General features: G+C 33.3%; 2 protein-coding genes and 1 pseudogene across 2 annotated transcripts; all 3 read right to left on the reverse strand.

Annotated features, from left to right (window-relative positions):
- Nucleotides 1–515: 515 nt before the first annotated feature.
- LOC128177922 (uncharacterized) lies at nucleotides 516–9,702 on the reverse strand (annotated as a pseudogene).
- LOC128168612 (uncharacterized) lies at nucleotides 9,520–12,554 on the reverse strand. Its single transcript, XM_052834778.1, has 3 exons — nucleotides 12,405–12,554; nucleotides 11,317–11,464; nucleotides 9,520–10,635 (listed from the first exon to the last, which is right to left on the reverse strand). Exons 1-3 carry the CDS (start codon nucleotides 12,501–12,503, stop codon nucleotides 9,932–9,934), a joined length of 951 nt encoding a protein of 316 aa, XP_052690738.1. The 5' UTR covers nucleotides 12,504–12,554; the 3' UTR covers nucleotides 9,520–9,931.
- Nucleotides 12,555–12,687: 133 nt separating this feature from the next.
- On the reverse strand, nucleotides 12,688–21,103 carry LOC128177935 (uncharacterized). The gene is made up of 4 exons (XM_052844869.1): nucleotides 20,906–21,103; nucleotides 19,271–19,425; nucleotides 18,529–18,668; nucleotides 12,688–12,803 (listed from the first exon to the last, which is right to left on the reverse strand). Exons 1-4 carry the CDS (start codon nucleotides 21,101–21,103, stop codon nucleotides 12,688–12,690), a joined length of 609 nt encoding a protein of 202 aa, XP_052700829.1.
- Between the last annotated feature and the right edge of the window lie 876 nt (nucleotides 21,104–21,979).

Below are 21,979 nucleotides of genomic sequence, written 5' to 3' on the forward strand. Positions count from 1 at the left end.
CAGACCCATTCAGATACCCTTTCTAATTTACACAATAATTTAAAAATTGTTTAGAATTCATTAAGTCTTTAATAAATTCACACGCTAACAATGATGGCGAAAGTGGTGCAAATATAACGGGGGCAAATATATAAATAATATAAATCTTGTGTCAGATACTATTTTCCAATCGCTTATTTTTTGACAATGAAAGCAAATGGGCATCTTACGAGATTGTATACTGTAAAAGAATTTTTGAAAAAATGCTGCACAAGTTGTTTTGTTTACATTGATTAACAAACTTTGATTAAAGGATAAACACAGTGTTTGATAAAATTACATACCAAAAGTTTATTTACTTTTAACATTTAATATTTGTGAGCACATATTAAGACGGTATTAAATGATGCCTTTACTTTAAAATTTAACGATCATCATGATCATCTACATGTACATGTGCATTAAGTTAAAATTTGATGATTCAAACGAATTACTATATCTGATAATTAAAATAAATAGATTGCTCTCGTGCTCCATCACATTGAACAAAAATGAAGATGTAAAACGTTCGCTATTTTTTTAGAGTACCATTTAAACAGGCTACCCCCTCATCGCCATCCCAACTTGCCATCGCGCGGAGACAATCCAGTAACACGAGATTGTTTACTAACTCTGCCTTTTGGACGGAGTGACGTTTATTGTTCCATACTTCTAGACCATTTTATTTACAAACTCTTCATTTTGTTGTATCCATGATCTCTGAGGCGGTTTAACAACTTCTCATGGCGTTAGCGATAACACGATTCTTTCCGCAAATCTCTTGTTCTATGAGCCCTCAAAGTTTCTTTCGTAATCAGGGCACCAATGTTTTAAGAGGTATAACCATAAAATCGGTTTTTCCTTCGATTGACCATTGGATGGTGACATGCCTGGTTGGAACACTGTTTCCATTATTCCTCTCTCCAGCTGGAATGCTATTTCCCCGATAACCCCTGTGCACGAAATCCTCAAAGCTGCCGACAGCTTCTGGTCAAACTCGATCGCAGAATCACTGTCCATAGCATCACTGTTCCACTGACTTCGGTTTGGAACAACTATCAGAAGAATGGATATATATATATATATATATTTTTAAAATTATCATATTCATTGGTATTTGAATTTGATAGTTCAGATGATTATTCGATGTGATTTTTATTTTAAAAGAGAAATATCCTTTACGTATAAATTTTGTGTGTTTATCTTAACATTATTAATTGTTGTTATGTGTATATAAAGTGCTAGTACCACTGAAAATGTTTCAAAACTGACCTATCTCTTCTATATGCACTATTATAAAGACTTAAAACACAGTCAATATTTTGTTATTAATAAAATTATTTCAATATATCATCAAACCTAATCTGAGCTTAGTAATTCTTTAACTAGGTCAAAGTTAAAAAACAAAGAGCTTCTTATATACAACAAGACGATGATGGTATAATTCAAAATTTATTTAAAGATCGATCATCATTTCCTAGGTACAAAGTGTTTACGTTTTTTCTGATACAAATTCAGTCTTACATTGGTTTAAGGCGTGTTCTGTGAAATCTTTAGGCGCTGACGTAGCTATAAACTCAATCATAAACCTCTTCTACTTTGGAATGAAAGTTGCTATTGGCTCTCCTATGACACCTCGACCTAAACTGAACGAGTTTGATTCCTGAGGTACACCAGACTCGTCTACCTGTTGTACGACATCATCACAGTTATCTAGATCCTTTTCGTCACTTTTATATTCCGATCCAGCATCATAGGCTTACGAAATTAAGACTTTGCAGTTCTTGAGCTTGGTAACTCTCTTCCATTGAATGATCTTTTTCAACTAAAGGACACAACAAAGTTATTTGCCGATCAATGTCTCCATTCCTTTCTGATATTTCTGAGTTTCTGATTGGCAATTGGTGAAGCAAATCATGAATTTGCGGTTGTTGCTCGGTAACCAACTCATTTCGAAATTGCTCCGGAAAGACCTGATCAGACTGACCAATCCTAGTTATTGCAGGGTGTGAACTACGTCCATCACTGTTTTGAATTGCTTTTCCACTATTACGTACTTGTTGCGTAACTTTTATGTCTTCGTTGACATCATCTGTAGAGCTTTCTTGCGCAATTTGTCCTCGGAGTTGTAAATTTTCCCTGTTTCGATTTGGTCTGGTATATCCTAGCTTTCTTCTGCACTTTGAAGACAATTCTTACTAGTTTCTGGGTTTGCTTATACAACCTCAGCAGAACTTGAACTAGTGATTGCGGATGCGCTTCCCCGATACCTCGGTATTTTTTTGAAGTAACATCTATGGACTTGCCTTCTTTGGACATGCCAGCTTATTTAATGGTTAAGGATTTTGTGAAATACTATTATATAATTTATTTCTTTATCCGAGTAATACCTTTCCTTATCAACAATCTTATTTCTAAATTTCGCTGGAAGGGGCAGCTTCGCGTACTCGGTAGTAATATTCTCCTTAGTGGTTTCTTGCATAGCCTTCCCATTTTCCTTGTTTAAAGCAGTTTTGGGTGAGGGCGTGCAAACTGTCGGATCGGAGACTTCTTGATTACGGCCACGATTTGGGGTTTCAGCAGGTTTTGGGCTGTTTTTGTTTTATCTTTTCAGCATTCGCATTTGATCGCTCATTCGTTGATTTGCTTTTAATGTCAGGATGTTTCTAATACATCGGTATCTAAGAGTGAAATTCCTAGGTCTTGCCTCCCATCAGTGACTTTTGATTAGCCGTTTTCTCGATATCGTTTTGAGTTATAGGGAGCCTATTTCCTTGCACGTTTTCGACAACAATATTCATCTTAACTTCTGCCGACGGTGACAGGTTTCTTTGCTTTAAAATAGGATGAATTTTCGGCGTTTCGTTACAGTTGTATCCAGTTTGTTGATATTTACGGACAATTCTTGGATAAGCATGCGAAGTTTCACGGCTGTTTGTCTGCTGAACCCTTGGTTGGTCGTCAACATTTTGGGAAGATGTCATATTAATTGAGCCTTGCTGTTGACCTTAGCCGATGTTAGGTACCATCTCGTTTTTCGCATGGGGACTTCTTAGTGATGTGCTTCGAGCAATAGAGCGTTCCTTTTTATGGATGCTAGATTCATCAATATTCTCCAGAATACGCCCATCGAGTCTGATTCTTTGGCTGCCAATTGGGAAGACGGGGAAAATCATCAGATCCTCTGTCCTCTTTTGTGGCTTGCTTTAAACCTGTTGTAAACTGGCTTTGTTTTTCTTGCATCATATGGGAGTCGCTTTCATATCCCATGCACAAAATAGTTTTGTCGATCATCCTGGGAGGATTCCCAATCATGGTGCATTTTTACCCGGAATTCTTCCACTTGTCAGTAAAAGGAATGATTCTCTTGTTCCTTGCTGTATGTATAGCTGTAATAACCCAAATCAGAAGGATCATCCACCACGCTGCCCCAGGGTAATGGTTGTCGGATTGCCTCTTTACTAGTAGAGTGTTCTTTGACTGCTCTCTGCTTATTCTCTCTTTTTTTGGTGGGTGAATAAAGACGTCATTAAATCAATCAATCATATATATATATATATATATATATATATATATATATATATATATATATATATATATATATATATATATATATATATGAATTATTTTCTAAATGATAGATTCTGACTAAACAAGGCATTCCAATAAATAAGGTAGATCTTGAAGTTTAATTTGCTGCCTCCTTAACCAAGACGTATGGTCAACGCTAATGACCTATGTATGTAGTACTTGTATGTTTGACTTATTTATCACTATAATGTATCTCTTTATTACATGTCTACAGAAGGTACGACCAATTATTTTTTTTGATAAAAGACTTTAATATGCTTTGCATATTTTAACAAAGTGCGTTGTAAATATGCTATCTATTTATAGTAGTTTTTAATATTGCACATCAATATATACTCAGATTCAGAAAATTTTCAGGGGCGTAGGGGTGGGGTAGAATGAAAGTGCATGATAATTGTGTTTCTTGATGAGCTGGGTTCGAGGCCATTCATCGCTAATTTTACAATGTTTACGACAAGTGAAATTTCTAAAAGACGAGGAGGGGACCCGACCCCCTCCCTTCCGCGCTTCCCTTCTAGATCCGCGCCTGTGCATAATTAGGTATGAATTCGTACACTGCACTTAGTACAACAGTCTGAACTGTACATATTTAAGTTGTATGCAAGTATGTGATCAATTTCTTTTGGGGTTGCGGTTATGGGAGTGATTCAATTGTGGAACTTGATCACGTCATTGTTATTCATTCTTGGAAATAAACTTTACAATAATTTTTGTTTTGTAGCATTTGTGAAAAAAATTAATGAATGAAAAATGCTATATAAATGTTAGACATTTTGCTGTATTAAAATATGGATCCGTTGAGAAGATTGGGTTAACTGATGAAACAACGCTGTTAAAATGCTTTGAATTCATCACATGACAAATTATAACTAAATCAGGATCTTCGTCGTCAGTTAGTTGTCGCAATTCACTCCATATAGTAATGTGAACTATTGTAAAAAAACAAAACATTATTCATAAAGTCTTTAAAATCCGCAAAAGACAATGATATCATAAACTGTAGTTAACTGCGCCTTTATTAAATTTGGCTAATCCATTGCTCATTAAACATGCTGTAAAATATTGAGTACCTTTCTTCTAATTCACTAAGGAAAGATCATCAACATTCACAGCCTATCAAAATCGGAAAGGTTTTCAAGGTCTTTTCTGTTGTGTGAAATTGACGCTGTTTCAACTGAAATATATAACCTTGGAGTGTCGTTGCGTTCAATTAGTATTGGCCGTGCATGCATTTATTTCATCAATAGGTGCTGTACAAATATACTTATATGTGCATGTGATATTTGATTATTGTTAAGGAACCTTTAATGAAATATTTGTTTATAATGAATAACCTTTATAGAAAAGAATTAAATGAAGTAAGATCAGTGATTGTTCTATTTGTACTTAATATGAAACATCCCCTTCTAAAAATCGGGAAAATAATATAACTGGACACTCAATCTGTCACAATCAAAATTTTTAATGATCTTCACGTTTAAATACATGTTATAGTTATAGAAAATCTAAATAAAGAAGGCTTTCTTTTTGAAAAACAGACGTGCATTATTAATCATCTACATTAGTTAACTGCATGTCTACCTAATTTAGTTGACCTGCCTGATTCAGGAATCAATTGAGTCTGAGTGCGGGGCTTTATCAGTCTCAGCAATTTTTGCTGAATTTCAAACTCCGCCTTTATTTCCTGTCGGGCATGTTCCGAGATGTGCACAGCGTCTTTCAAATTCTTATTCTGCTCCACTACTTCCATGAAAATTCTTCCCAGATCTCGTATATTTTCCTCCCTTTATTCGTTCTGCTGCTTAAAGCTGACATGAATTCATAAAAGCATTTGGTCGCCATATTAGTTTCGAACGCTCCTCTACTGCCACTGGGGTATATATACCGGTTCAGAAAGTTACGGTCGGTTGCTTTCCGATCGAGGCATTCAGGTTACACGGACTTCTAAATGCATGAATTACATATCGTAGTAAAATGGTTTTAGCAAAGAATAAAGAAAACAACAATCAATGAAATACAAAATATATGTATTCTGTGAATGGATTTCCCAGATATCTTTATCATTTTGCACAGACAGTGCTGCCTTACTTCGCATTCACATCGAACACGTGTGTCGTTCATACAGAGTGAATAACTTCTGCGTCTTTTTGAAAACCCCGGCGGCACTACATCCAACACAGTTAATAAATGATAGTAAATCCAAGAAAGTAACAACGTAATGTTCATCGTTTCCATCCGTTCCTACAAAAACGCTCCGTTTCTAAAAACCCATGCGATCATTGACATTACTCGATCTGCCACAGTGTGTTGTTTGCGCATGTGCGATGTTAGAACATACATAGGAAAACGGTCCACAAATATCGAGGAATTTTATAAGTATATGCGCCTGGATTTCAGTCTGTCTTGTTTCGTCGTTTATTGGATATATCTTGCCAGTGCAGTGGTTGTCATTTTATTTTTCTTCAAAACGCGTTTCTACACATCTTTCCGTCCAAGGTAACGTGTTCGGGTGTATGAAATACCCGAATGCGGTGAAGCATGAATAGTGCTCTCGGTCTTATATAGGGGGTGTGTATCCATGAGCAGAACAATAGAAATCGACAGCCAATATGGCGGTAGTCGGAGATAAAAGGGAAATAATGCGTATTTATGAATTCATGTCAGCTTTAAGCGATGACATGGAAGAAAAGTGGATCTGCATTTTTTCCACTCTTTGAAACATCAGAGTCAATGAATTCCTCATAGCTCGGTTCTCCTCAGCGAGTCTGTGATTTTTTTTCACGAGTCTACGATTTTCGTCTGCTAAGAGGCAGGAATTTTTCTCATCTTCTGTCGGAGCTAAGTCCCTAGCATAAAGCGTGGATATATCTTCCTCCGACGACATTGCTATTTACTTACATTTAGAAATAAATATTAAAGAAGTATTAATATTGTTACTAACGTACGATATTATTCCTTTACAAATTACAAATTGAATTTAAATTATAAATTTAAAAGACTGATCGACAGCATTCCTCTGGCTACAGAGGCAATATAACATAATACATTGATTTCGTTTAACTGGTAAAAAATAATATATACAATGTATTATATAAAGTATTATAAAAGTTTACAAAGGACAAATATAAGGTTCAGCGTATAAAATGATCTATACGCAGATCTCCATTGATTTTTCACTACAGACGAAGTTTGGGATTATATGATTAATTCAAGAATACGAATCCTTGAATGAAATTTGAAGAGATCCTTCAGTAATCGCAAAACTACAACAGCTTCTATGCGAAAATTCCTCTTTGAAATAATAATCATTTAATATTTATTAGTTTGATAAAATATTGGTGTTCCTGTTTGGTCGAAAAAGAAGATGGGTGAATAAGGCGTGTAAAATGCCCATATGAGGAATGATTAGATATTGCAAAATTAAATTATCAATAAATCTGATAATTTTTTAAAAAATGATTAAAAACAATGTATATTTGAAAACATCGGTAACATCGGTTTGTAACCTTTAAATTTTTCAAATATTTGAAATAGGTTGATTTAAACTGGCGTATGCGTGTCAAAACCTCCAAATAGTGTAATTTTTATAACTTCAAGCCTTTTCTTTTATACAGTGGGTCTGAGCTCCATATTTTAGTCATAGTCTAAATGCGGTTTAATAGAATTTAAACCGATTTTAATAAACAAAAATGTGGAGAGATGACCCACTATACATTAAAAATATCATTTTGTAGCCCAACATTTAAACGTTTTAGAAAAATAATACAAGTCCGTAATTCGTGGCCAACGTCTGGTATAGAATTTTAACAACGCACTTTGTTGTGAATGAAATGGCTCAGTGGTTAGTGCACCAGACATTAGGTAACTTTATATAACTTTGGTTTTTGGGTTGCGGGTTCGATACCACCAAAAGTTAAGAATTTATTATTTTTTTCTTATCGTTTTTTGAAATATTTCAAACTGAATATAGTTAGAAATTACCCTTTTGTAAACTTGTATTATAACATATCAAATATATTTAATTTAAAAAATGTTAAATTGGAAATTGTATTTTACGACTTAACCAAATGGGCAGTTACGCCATCTTATTCCCCCATCTTCTTTTTTTGATCCCTGCATCAATAAAATTTTTGCCGGATCTACTTTTCTCAGTTTGTCCCCGATTTGCACACATTTGAGAATTAGGTATCGAAAAAAATGTGTGCGAAACTTGACCAGGTGAGATAATTTCTGAATTGCTACAGTCTATATTACAGTTTCTATGAAGGGAATTGCGAAAAAATAAACAAAGCTGGTCATGAAATGTTATTTATTTCTTTCCAGAATGAAGAATATTGCCAATATTTTGTACTTGTAGTGCTTTTGTTTAACTAACTGCCTTTAGAAAGTACATTTAAATGTTTGTGAAATATGATACCAATTATTGATAATCTTTGAATTCAAGATGTGAACCGTCGAACTTCTTGGACAAGAAAGTAACAACAAGCAAAGCAATAGCCAGGATGAACACTAAGTGTGAGTAAGGAGTTTCCAGAATTTAACACTGATGTATACTAAATGTTGTTTATACTACAATATAAAGTCACCTTAATACTTGATGCAAACAATAGATAATATTTGGATGGACACTCTTTACAAGATATATAATATGTCACGCTTTGATGAGGAGTAATCTTCAGTAAGGTACCGTCATATGGTGGTATTTTGAATCGCACCGCGTTTCGTGTTTTTGGACGTTGGAAGTGTCGCTATACAGTATACAAAAACATTAACAAATGAAACTATGTACTTACAGCCATAAGTTATCTGTTTCAAGTTTGAAGAGAATAATCATACGTTAATTTTGATGTTTGTGCTGACTTTAATGGAGGAAATTTATCTTGTGGAAACGCTGTTAAATATTTTTCATTTTGCTGTGGCTTAAATAATCTAAGAAAATTGACAAACTATATGATGATAAATCGGCAATTTTCTATACTTCAAGAACTGTAAAGATTTTTTCACAAAACCTATCTGATGTAGCACTAATCAATGCATTTTATACCCTCTTCAGTTTGGATATATCGAATCAATATTAAAATTTTTATTTTTGTCGGAATGTTTTGTGCCAGTTTAGCTACCGATTTGAAATACCAGAAAGTGACCCGCAATATACTAAAGCGATGATGTCATAAGAACTACTGTCAAAATCCCTACTTGAAGGATTGAAATATTTTGTGACAAAGATCTCTTTATCGTCTAGTCGTACCCATTCCTTTGTGTTTGTATGTGAACTAATAAGTGTTTTATACTATTAAACAATTTATATTTTATGAAAGTTTCATTGGATAAGAAGCAAGTTCTTGTTTGTAGCGGAAAGGCCGCGCGCACATTTGTTATAAAAAAAATAAGAAGCAGAAACAGTACGAAAACTATGGTTGGAAACGGAATACCTTAAATACTGGTGTTGATATTGAGTGTACGCTCAAATCATTTATATAGGCCCCTGTTTCAACATTTACCGACTGGTTTTCAAAATCCAAGGCTTTTTTCCGAAAGGGATGTTAAATTCAGTAGTTGTCAGAACATTCCATTTAACAAAACAAACTGTTATTTTTAGTATTCAATTAGATTTTTTTAAATGATTCAAAGTAAAATGAAGATTCTTTGAAAGGTATAAATGCTTAATTTGTGAAAAAAAAAATGCGTATGCATCGTACAAAACATACATTAACAACTCTCAGTGATACAAACAAATAAAGACATTGACAAATAAAATGAGTATAATACATGTAACCAGTTAGGGAATAAATTTCTAAAAAGAACGACGAAAAGCTTAATCCACGTCCATTAGGCCCGGATGACAAATAAAAAAAAAAACCCCATCGGCAGTGAAAAGATAAAATAGACTGCCGTTGACATGATCGGTTCCTGGCCGTTAGTCTGTCAGTTTTTCATGCGTTAATCATTTGTTTCTACTCAAAATTGTTGGTTACTCGTTTTCTGACGTTGCTTGTACTGAACTTTTCCAGTAATTGTTTGGTTGATGTGCGTTCTTATACGCGTCAGTACAATGATCTTCAGAATCTCCAGTCCTCTAGACCGTTTGGCCATTCTCTAAACGTCTGTTAGTGATATGAAATATGAGGTGACTGGAATATTATTCTCAGTCTGACAGTTATGTAAATACACTTTGTTGAACAGAGAATAAACCTCTCTTCCAATATAGAAGTTTTTAGAGAAAATACACACAAACAGATATGCACAATTCATCATCCAAAACTATGGATATACAGAACTTTTTATCAACAGAAATGTTTGCAGTTCAGTTCTTTATTTTTGTCTAACACTGGAATAACTTTGTAATGTCCATTAAAATAATAATTCCAATGATAGCTATCAAAACCGTTAAACCTGTTGCTCCAATGCCTTTTGAGGACAAACGCGAATCATGCGCACAGTTAAGCTTCCGGTACGTAGAAGACAAAGCCTTTTTGTCGACAGTTAGAATGCTTTTTATATGGTCTAACCTTTCTTGAAGAGTCTCGATAGTTATATTAGAGCAAGCACATGAACAAAGGACATTAGCGTTAGATGCTGTTGTCTTTTGATTTCCAGAGCTTGTAGAAGACGTAATATCGGTTGAGGCCGCTGTATAAACGTCTGTGCTTTGGTCAGTCACCGAAGAATTGAATATACCATTATTGACAGGAATCGTGGATACGGTCTTTCTATTGAAAACCAAATCAGAGGTAGATCTTGCAGCTAACGTAACCGTACGAGTTGATGATTCGGGATTGTTATAATCGGTTAGAATAGGACTTGACGGTCCATCGGACATTAAATCAGTGGTAGAAGTTGCATCTGTCTTAATCTCACGAGTGGATGATTCGGGATCGTTATACCCAGTTGCAGTAAGTCTAGACGGATTGGAATTTAGTATTGATGCTCCATCAAAATAGCTTGAAATATTTTCTGTACTGCTATTCGACGATCGTTGATACGTGCCAATGATAGCGAGGTAGTCCGCGGGAAAGAAATATTTATCTAAAAAAAAAATAAGATACCGATTGAATACCAACTTTCCAGAATGCTTGGGCAATATCCAAAAGATTTTACTTCTGCGTTTACACAAGTATATTAAAAAAAGTTCCCTTTATCTCTTGTTGGTTTTTTCATCACAATAGTTAAAGACGCCACGTAAAGTTGACTTTTTATCGACTTTATTATATAAAGAGGAAATCAATGCCTTTGATGACATTCAGTGATCATTTGGCAACGGTAACTTAGTCCAATAAACAAAGGCAGATAAAAACCATGTAGCCAAAAGTGAAACCAGCGCCCATTCAAAGCGGTTGTCGTCGTCACGTCACAGAAATGTATTGCTCGAATTATGTTTGTCTATGATCTATAATCATAAAAATGTAGATCTTCCTACTTTCGTTAAAAAAATTTCAAAATAAAATCGAAACTTGCAAACTATTTAGTACCATACTTATTCTTTTTTCAACTAAAATCGAGTAACTTTTGTCAATGTTGGCATCTTATGATATTCAAATTTTGATTATATTACATGAGTGTTTCTTTATAAATAAAAACAGGTGAAACGATACTACATGTAGTATAATTACACTACTTGTACTTCTGTGTAGTGAATTTTTTTTCTAGATCTGCATTTGCAGTGTTATCATTCAAAGAGTTCAAACGAAAAAAGAGGAAAACGTTTACCTGTTTGGGGAACACATATTTCCAGTTCAATTTCGATGCTGCTTAATAAATAATGTGTACCAAAGCTGTATTGTGGTGTGTTCGAGATAAACCAGATACAAACAGCTGGTATCAATGTCGTGTTCCACAAGTCCCCGGTCGTGAACTCCTGTATATAAAAAAGGAAGATATATAATCTTTTTTTTTTTTTATCGTGCATCCATCTACAATGCGCTTGATTTTTCATATAATTTTTTTTTACCTTTGTTTCAGATCTCCATCTCGAATTCTGTTCTATACCAAAACTAACAAATCTTTCATAGTTATCTGTTCCATACACATTACTAATTTCAACTATACTTTGTACATAGAACAGTCATAACTAAAAGGCTTTTAAGTATTTACTATAAGGAGCGAGGTTCCCTTCCAACGGAAGATATATAGTAAACCTGACTAAAAGGGTCGGTTGTTTTACGTTTTTCTGTCTTCTCTATAATCTATAGGATAAGAATAAAAGGAACTCTCATTGAAGCATGTCCACACAAGGGTCTTATGGCGTCAGGAAAGTTTTCCTCAAAAGTGGCCACAAATCATGATAGAATTGCAAAGAAAAACATTTTAATCTTTTATCTTTCTCTAAAAAACATAGGGACATAGTGAAATTGTTATAGAAGCAAACTAATAAAACCTTTTGAATTCGTTTTTCCCCTGTGGGTAAAATTTTTTTACCCACAAACTGGGTTTCAATTCAACAACAACAAAATTTTAAGAACTGAGGACTAAGATACATATATATCTACGTAGAATGAAGGCTGAATAATTGCTTGGGTCAAAGTGATGTCTGAGTCGCCAAGGTAACGATATGGTCCATGAATCTCTTGTTATATTTGCACATAGATTATTTAGTAATGGGAAACTAAATGCCAAACATTTATACAGTGTATATAAAAAGAATGGGATGATTAAAAATAAGCCTGATCTTTGTGTTAATTAGGTCCTTTGTTTTCAAGAAAAAAAAATAATGACCTTATTATGACCGACCATGCAAGGTCATCTTTCTTTCTTTTTATATCGAATTCATTGGATTATCTGTGGATTACATTGATTACCTGTGGATTTCCAGAAAGCATTTCAATGTAAGATTTCCGTGAGGTGTTGTCACAATCCTTCATATTGTATGACATAAAATATGGATATTTTGCTGACATATTTGGTAGATATGCAACTCTGTGCCTTCTGACATATAATTGGTTCGTGGACAAATCAGATAAATGCAAATACTTCGATATCTGAAATTCAAATCATAACTGAATATTGCATTTTTCATGATCATTCCTCAGTGTCTCGAACTATTAACGTGGCTGGTTAATGAATTCATAAACTTAAGTTTGTTCATTCAGACCAAAATGCAGGTATAAAGATACAAACCAATATTCCGTTGTTTTCTTCAGAAAAATTTACTTTCATCATAGAACAGTTTATCTGTCCGATGTCATCAGATTCGTCTTCTGTTTAATCAAAAAAGAAAAAAGAAAATGAAAATCGTGCGTCAATTTTAAAGAGAAAATGCTTTATAACGAACAGTTATTGGTTTTTTTAGTATGATAATTTTCGTTTGTTAACAGAGTACTTTCTCCATTTTGAAAATATTGAACATCATCTCATATGACCATTAAAATCTTATAATTGTATCAAAATCAGAATGCCAGAAAAGCATTGTAGACTTGATTTTGTAGACTTTGTCATTTGAAATAAATTAAGTGTAGATAGTGTCACTGGTGGTTTTATAACATTTGTAAAAGCATTTAGTTATTCGATGTGGCTTTTTTTCTTTCAATTGAAAGTTTCGTCAAAGCTTTTTCGAAGATACAAGTATTGAAAAGTTCAACAAATAGTTTTTAACCAAAAAGTATCAAAAGATATTACACTGGCTAGGAAGATTATCAGTTGATAATTCACTTGCTGAAATTAGATTTTTTTCGGAGATTTTCGTCTAGATTTCAGAGAAGTTTTATTAGTATTATATTTCAGTGTATGCCCAAAGAAAAAATGTTCTTTATTTAATGTGAAAACTAATCATTGTCCATGCAGCTGTCGTGGGGCACAGAAAGAAGTCGTTACGATTGACTTGCAGGTGACCTACGATGCGAATATTAGTACTGCCATTCACAAGGCAAACGTACGTCTGGTGCATGATAATCGTAAGACGGAAGTACGGTTCCTACGGGCATCGCACGTTGCAAGTGGTAACCCATCTTTAATACAAAATTGTCGTGACACCTATGAGTAGCACGCCAAACGTCCGTTTGTCTTACGTTGCAGACTCAATCACTTCAATTGAGTCCTCGGGTGGGGTCTTTCAGTTGTGGCGGTTTTAAGCCCACCTTTGCAAATTAATTTGTCATTTATTCAATGATTTTTTCTTCTTTAATTTATTGTTTTCAATTGAAACAATACAAATTGGGTTCATTGAATAAACGACCTTTAACGCACTCTCGTGTTCTATTTCATTCGAAATGAACTTGGACTCATTGGAAAACTTTTGATTCAGTTACTTGCATTGGGTAAATTACTTGTAGCAACAAAGCTCAAAGTTGGGGAAAATTAATAAAGTGTTTCTCTTGGAATGCTTATGTATTATATATTTATGGAAAATTTTGGTTGACAGAAATACGATTTTTAACGCTACGATCAGCCACGGGTGCCACGACAGGCAAAACCCGTAGCACACTCACGATCACCATACACATACAGTCAATTGTGACTGAGGCTTAACATGGGTCCATAAAGCCTCATATTTATTGTACATTGATGTCCATAATACATGTAGTTATATAATCCCCCGATTAGACAGTCCTATTTCAAATGATTAGTAAATGAAGTGCATTAGCCAAACTCAGACGACCAGATTACATAAGATCTTTGTGTAACCATCCAAGGTCAGTTGGCGGTAAAGACACATTGTCCAAGGACAGAATGTCAAGTGATTTTTACAACCAATGAGAATTTCTAAAATAATTGTTTTATATAAGTTATTTACGCACTAATGTGTCTTAATAGTATGTTCAGTATAAATGCCTGGTAACTTGATCAATGCTATAACAATAGCTTACTCATACGGTACTGCAAAGAGTACATAAATAGATTAAAGAGTATTTATTATTAAAAAAATACATAAATGATTAAATGCCAGATTTACTAATATGGCTGACAAATGGCCCTCGAGTATCTTTATATGGTACTAGAAAAAGTAGAAAGTCTTCTATGATTAGTGTAATATTATAACTTCAAAGAAAGAGGTGATATAGGGAAGCAAAATTTAAACTGATCTAAATTGGTATAAATAAAATATTCTGGTACAGTGCCAGTATCGGTTAGGTCTTCATTACTCGTTCATTATTCATTGTTATCATTATACATTATGGCAGGTTTTTAGAGATCATAAGTAATGATTTTATTTTGTGTCATAATATTTTTTTTTCAGTTAAGATCAACGCAAAATGTAAAATTGAAATATGTTATTAATATGAATCGAGGACATATTCTTATATCATGGGATCTACAGCACATATATTTACAATATTAACATTTTAAAATGAAATCCTCGTCATTCTTTTCCGATTCGTTATGGTTGATGTAATTATGTTAAATGTTAATAAAGTTCAAGTCATGATGACAGGATGAGCCTGTGTAATCCAACCAACTGAATGATAACAGGGATGTCGGGCAATGTGACTAATTAGCAAAGCTACGTTTGATTGCCTGAAAACATCTAATATATAAAATATCAATTTTAAAATGAACTAAATCGATGAAGGGTAAAGGATAATGATCTCAACGACAGTTGTCGTTTAAAATATTCTTATCGTAATGAACTATTTCATTTTCATTAATGAAAAGCAATCTAAATTCTGTTTTTATTATAAAATAATAATTTCATAATGCACCGACGCACCATTCCATGTAAATCAAAAAGATACAGAGAATTGCAATTTTTTTTCTAAATTTTAACCTTTTGGACCTATTTTGATTATAGGTTTTGATGTATAAAAATTCATTTTATAATGTACCATTCCGTATAAATCAATCAAAATTGGTGCAGGGAATTGCAATAAAAGAGTTATCAGAATTTCGAGGAAAACACAATATGTTTTTCTATATAAAATATTCATTTATGATGTACCATTATATGTTGATCAATAAAATTGATGCAGGAAATTGCAATGAAAGAATTCCCTAAACTTAAAGTAAAACAAAAATGTGTTTTCTTTATAAAATATAAATTTTAAATGTACCAGTCCGTTTAAATCGATCAAAAATGATGCAGATAACTTAATGGAAAAATTCTCGGAATTTTAAATAAAAAAGCAATCTTTCTTGTAAATTGGAAGACCGCATGTGATTTAGATTTAAAATATTCTCAGAAGTTGACCATTTTAAATGTTTTCTTTAGATTTTGTGATTCCCTCCATAATAATGAAAGCTTGATATATAAGCAATTTAACAGCAGTGTTGACTGCTGCATTTTAATACAGCATATACTTTACACTTTGAACAATAATTATATATAAAGTCAATTTAATACATACACAATACAACTGGCAACTAATGAATAAGTATTTGCTAAGGAAATCAAAATACTAGTAATAAAATACATAGTTGAAAATCTTGAAATTGTACCAATTAAGATTCATTTTCATATGATTGAAATATTTCAATTACATTTCTAGTACATTTTTATATCTAAGATTTCTAAAACGTCTTCCTCTTTACCAAAATAAATTTTTACATGAAATAATACAGCAAAACTTAAATCATAGAAGGTCTTTCAACTCCAGGCTCATTGCTAGGCGTAAACTCTCATTGTCGTCAAACGAGTTTTAAATATGCAAAGACTAATTTCCATAAACTGACAGTTTTTTTAAACATAAAAAGCAGAAAATGAGTATAGCTTTGATAACTTCAAGAAAATCGAAATCCTGTAGTTATCCAAACATAATATACCATTATCTACGATTGTTTTGAATTTAATGAGCTCAGAGAAATGGCTGGCTAAGATCGAAATAGCGTGAATTTTTATTTTCCCTTCCAAACTGACCAAAGACCGTAATTACTCGTCTATAAGTATTGGTAACATATTAGTCGATTGACTTTTTTCCCCGATTCATTTTGAAGATACTGCCGTTGACCCACTGATAAGTCAGGTAATTTTTCAGGACATTCGGTCTACAGATTTTCCGTAAAATTACGATATTTTCCCATCAATACCGTTAATATTTTTTCAAATTACCCTGAGATGAATAATTTACAGGTTTTTTTTTTCAATAAAATATAATTATCACATTTTACCATCAATAACGTGTTTTTTATTTTATTTTTCAGGAAAAGCGGTATAAGGATTATGTCAATGAAATTATCCAATTTTACCATCGAAGGCAATTTTCTTTTATTTTTTTTCTTTCAGGACGAATATTTCAAAAATAATCTCAATAAAATTGCTAAATTGTTCTATCTGTTATATCAAAGTTCAATTGAGAGTTATCCTTCCTGATGTTAAAAAAAAATTGAGTATGACTATCTCGATCAATATAATTATTATATCTGGCACTTGTCTCTGACTCAAGAACGAAGATAAATAATATAAAAAAAATCATGTTTATTCAAGAAACATGAATAACAGTAAATGCTATTTGATATGATTTATCAATATGAAACGAATACTTCTACATTTGTTTGAAAGGGTTTAAAGTCAGATTCATATTTAAAATGTTCACTGGCTTTACCACTCTCGAATATTCTCTGGGGTGAATCATAGGAATTTTTTAACATCCTTGTTTTCGAAGAGAAGCTTTATCTGCAGTTTGAATGACGGAATGTCATCATAGAAATCGTCATCATCACTGTCACCAATTGGCAGCTTACTCAGGCACCTTGGCTTGGGACTCTCTATCGACAGTTTCACGTCCAAACACCAAATTACTGTAAAGGGCGTCGTCCTCAAATCCGCCCATGTTGTTGCTGATTCTGCACTTTTTGAATGAATGGCATACAATATCTATAGACAATGAGTCCCAAAATTCTTTAATCCATCTGACGATTACGCTGTAGATAGGCCTCGTCATATTTTCCCCTGTCGTGAATTCTTTCTCTCTGTTGACCACTCAGTCGGTCCAAAGTTCATGCATCTTTGTCATGAACGGCTTGCTCAGGGACACGTCCAGTGACTGTAAAACTCAAGTGCAAACTCCGAGAATCACGGTTAGCTTGAGCCATCTTCATCGATTACAAGGTTCTTTTCACTTTATCCCCCAGGTGTCCTCGGAACATGTCTCACGTCCACAAGTAGACTCTTTCTGTTAATCAGTGCATCTTGACGTGTTTCTTTCTCGGGACACACTTTCTCGAGTCACACGCTACACAAATCTTCATTTACACTAACACTCCGGCTGGAAGTTTCTCAATGTGCATAGTCTTTCTTTTAAACACTACCATTGACCTTAATTTTGTCCCGTTGGCCATACTATCATCATAGTCATAACTGGTGCTTGCTGTCGTTAAAAGTACTTAATTGTTTTATTTTGTTGATATTCTTCGATGATTGGTGTTTAAACTTTGCATTATTTTAATGAGATACACTTTTAAATTTGGTTATACTTTTTAAAAGAAAAATTCAGTAGAGAATTATGGTATAATGGTTTTTTTGTAAACACATTATATTCGTTTTTAATACTTTCCTATATTTAAAACTGTCAGTCCTTTATTAGGCCGAACACTTTGTGCACTTCCTTTCTGTGAAGTTGGTCGATTTACATGTATGGATTAACAACATGTAAATAAAGAGTGCACATACCGGTATACGTACAAATAAAACCAAGCATATTGAAAAACATGCATATCTTTCACAAAAGCTAGATTAATATCCCTCTTTGTTTAGTATCTCAATAGTCTTTAAACTGTGACATTTAGCAACTTTAAAAACTATCAGATAGCAGATAATCACATAGATGTTAACATACATTTACACTTTATATATTATTGTGCAAATTGTTAAAATATGAAAATATTTTCTTTTATGTCAATACATGTATTTTTGTTATCATTGACAACATTTAAATTATTTTATCGTTTTCTATAGTTGCGTCAAACAAGACACATTCAAACATAAACATGTAGCAACTGATATATGAAAACATCAATTGTATAACAATTATATAACGTATACATTGTACTCACCACGAGGAAATTCATGTGGCATACTTGAATCTGCATTGAAAATGAAATGAGGAATGCCCAAGTTGGAGGAATTCAAGATGGCGGCCCAAGCAGGATCATCACTTTCCCCAGTGCCAACATACAGTGAATAGGAAGACTCACTGGAACAGAAAATAAAATAAGCTTTTAATTCTCTGCGAAATGAAGAAGAATAAGAAAACAAACAAAAAAGACGGAAAGTAGTGGCTAGTATACTAGTATATAATTATAGGGAACTCTTTAATAATGTTTAATACAAAAGAATTTGTAATTTTTTAACAAAATATTTACATCCACTAAGTATGATTTCATCTATTTCTTACGGAAATTTATTGTTTTTCACAGCTCTATAGAAACTGAGAGGATTAAAATATACATGATCCAGTTATAACTAGTTTATCGATCGGTCGAATCCTTCATCTAAAAAAAAATCACGGAATGCACGAAATAATCATGATGACGTCAAACTCAACTTCCAATATTAGACGGCTTGGCTTTTACTTTGATCTAACATATTTATGTACACTAACAATAAATAACTTTCTTTTACTTATTTTTTACTATCAATTTATCATTTGTTATAAGAAAAATGTAAATATAAACAATGAAACACAAACAATCGAAAACGACACACAACCACGATATCTTAACAAGTGCATTTTGAATTGAAATCAAGGAGTTGGTCTCTAATAACGATACAATTGTAATCAAGAGAGTTTTGAACCTTGATCTGGATATATTGACAGTGACATTGTAGTCCCATATGTTAGATGAGGATTGCGTCACTTCCTGGAACCATTTTGTTTCCTCCACGGCTGTTCCATTAAATGCTATCCACCAAAGAGGATCTGCCAGTGCGTTCAAGAACACCATATACACCTGATAGAATAAACATATATGTTATTAGTCCCCTACCGGTTTTCACCGGAGGGGACTATAGCTTTCTTCTGCGTCCGTCGGTCCGTCTGTCTGTCCGTCCGTCCGTCCGTCCATCTGTCTGTCCGTTCGTCCGTCTGTCCTACTTCAGTTTTCCACACTTTTTTTCTTTATGCGTTTGAGGAATAATATGAAATTTGCTGAACAGCTTCAAAATGTCAAACTTCAGATCAAGTTTACACTTTTGTAGCGTCTGGTTGACATATTTTCGAGAAAATTGATTTTTCATATTCCATTTTTTTAATGTTCGAGTTCGTTATCGGGTTCGGTGTGTATTGAATAAACGAGGAAAGTATGTAGTCAGTAATAATATCGTGCATTACTTGTACTCTTCCTTTTATTGTTTCTAACAAACAAATAAGTTCTGTAAAATAGTGTCAAGCATTGTGTTCTAAATTTAATCGACAGGTTTTTTTTGTATTATTACAATCGGGTTCGTTATCGGATTGGTCTGCTGATTCGAGGTACAAAAGACGGTAAGAAACGATATTCTGGATAACAGTGCATTGTTTTCACAAACTTCTACAAACCGGTAGGGGACGTGTATTGCTAATGCAATGCTCTCAGAATGCTTGTTATCATTATATGTTACATGACTCTATTTTATTATGATAACTACATGTAGATCTTTCAAAACAATTTTCAATATATTTTATGTGCAATTCAATAATTAAACAGTTTTATTACTGAATGCTGCTTCAAAAAAAAAAAAATAAAATAAAATAAATTTGTTGTAAAATAGAAAGCTTGCAAATTCTACTATAAATACCGACTTAAATTGTCTCATTTCGTTTAAAAGAAAATAATTTAATAACCTTTGGGTCCTTCACTAGGAAAAATTCACGTCTTTGAAAAGCAACTTGGTATACAGATTTAGCCCTTTCATTCGATTGAGGCATAGATACACATATACCAACTCCCCGAAAAAATCCGAAAGAGGACAACTAACCTCATCGATTGGTAATTAGTCAACAAACTTTATCGATAGGCAATTGGTCATCTAACCTCATCGATACGTAATTGTACAACTAACCTCATCGCTTGGGAATTGGTCAACTAACCTCATAAAAAGGCAATAAGTCCACTAACCTTATCGATGAAATAAGTCAACTAATCTCATCGATAGGTAATTGGTTAGCTATACTCTTCGATATGTAATTGATCAACTAAACTCATCGATGGGTAATTGGTCAACTAACCTTATCGATAGGTAATTGGTTAACTAACCTTATCGATAAGTAATAGGTCATTTAACCTTATCGATAGGTAATTAGTCAACTAACCTTTTCGATAGGTAATTCGTAAACTAACCTCATCGATAGGTAATTGGTCAACTAACCTTATCGAAAGGTAATAAGTCAACCAACCTCATCGATAGGTAATTGGTCAACTAACCTCAATGATAGGTAATTGGTCAACTAACCTCATCAAAAGGTAATTGGTCCACGTTGAGGTCGGTCCTGTAGTCTCCGTCCAGGATTATTTCCCTTAGGGTGAGGTTTCTATGATGCTTCTTTAAGCCTGAGATGTCACTGGTGTTCAGCCATGCATCTCGAACACTAATACCTCCTCCGCTTTGTAGAAGCATAAGGACCTCATAGTCTTCAGCTGAATCTAACATTACAGAAATCAACATGATATTATATTCAACTATCCATTGTTGTTAAGAAATATATTTGATAGAATCAGGAGAAGTAATTCTGTAAATCCTATTACAATATCAATCACATTTTAAATTGTGTTTACTTTTGTAAACAAACATAGTTTGATTTATGCATATTACATAATATGTCATGCATTTCACAAACACTGAAATAAACAAGTATAGAAGACCAAGTCTTTTTTAAAGGGACTTGGACAAGATTTAAGATAAAAAATTTCATTTTTAGTTTTTATGTATAAAATGGTTTACTTATGCATTTTAATTGATGGACCAACATAGTGATTGTTTTAGTCAAGTTACAAAGCCTCTAACCCCCCCCCCCCCCCAAAAAAAATAATAATAACAACCCCCCCCCCCCCCCAAAAAAAAAAAAAAAAAAAAACCAAAATAACAAAAAAACATATTAATAAAAAATTATATAAAAACACAAACAGGATTAACGGATGTGTTGGCCTCAGATTTATAATCATAGAAAATGAAAGAGGCCACCCGTGACTAAATTATTTGCGATCCTTATCTGCCAAAAGTGACAGATCAAAGCGGCGTAATTTTGTAAAATTGGAAGTTGTCGATTGGAATACTTATCAGGTTACGTTAGGTCGAGTGATACCTAATTCCAGATTTAGTATGCTATCAAATACTAAATTTCCCTATAAGAAATCAAGGGCGAGGCATATTGCATATGTACTAGTATGCTCGCCATAGATATGATCAAGATTCTAATTTCCCCAGCTAGAAATACGCATGTTTTATAATTAAAGTCTATTGGACCATACAGTAGCAACTGTTTTCATAATAACTGAATACTAATATATCATTTCACATAAAAACTAT

Source organism: Crassostrea angulata, chromosome 1 (genome assembly GCF_025612915.1).
Source record: "Crassostrea angulata isolate pt1a10 chromosome 1, ASM2561291v2, whole genome shotgun sequence".
Lineage (NCBI taxonomy): Eukaryota > Metazoa > Mollusca > Bivalvia > Ostreida > Ostreidae > Magallana > Magallana angulata.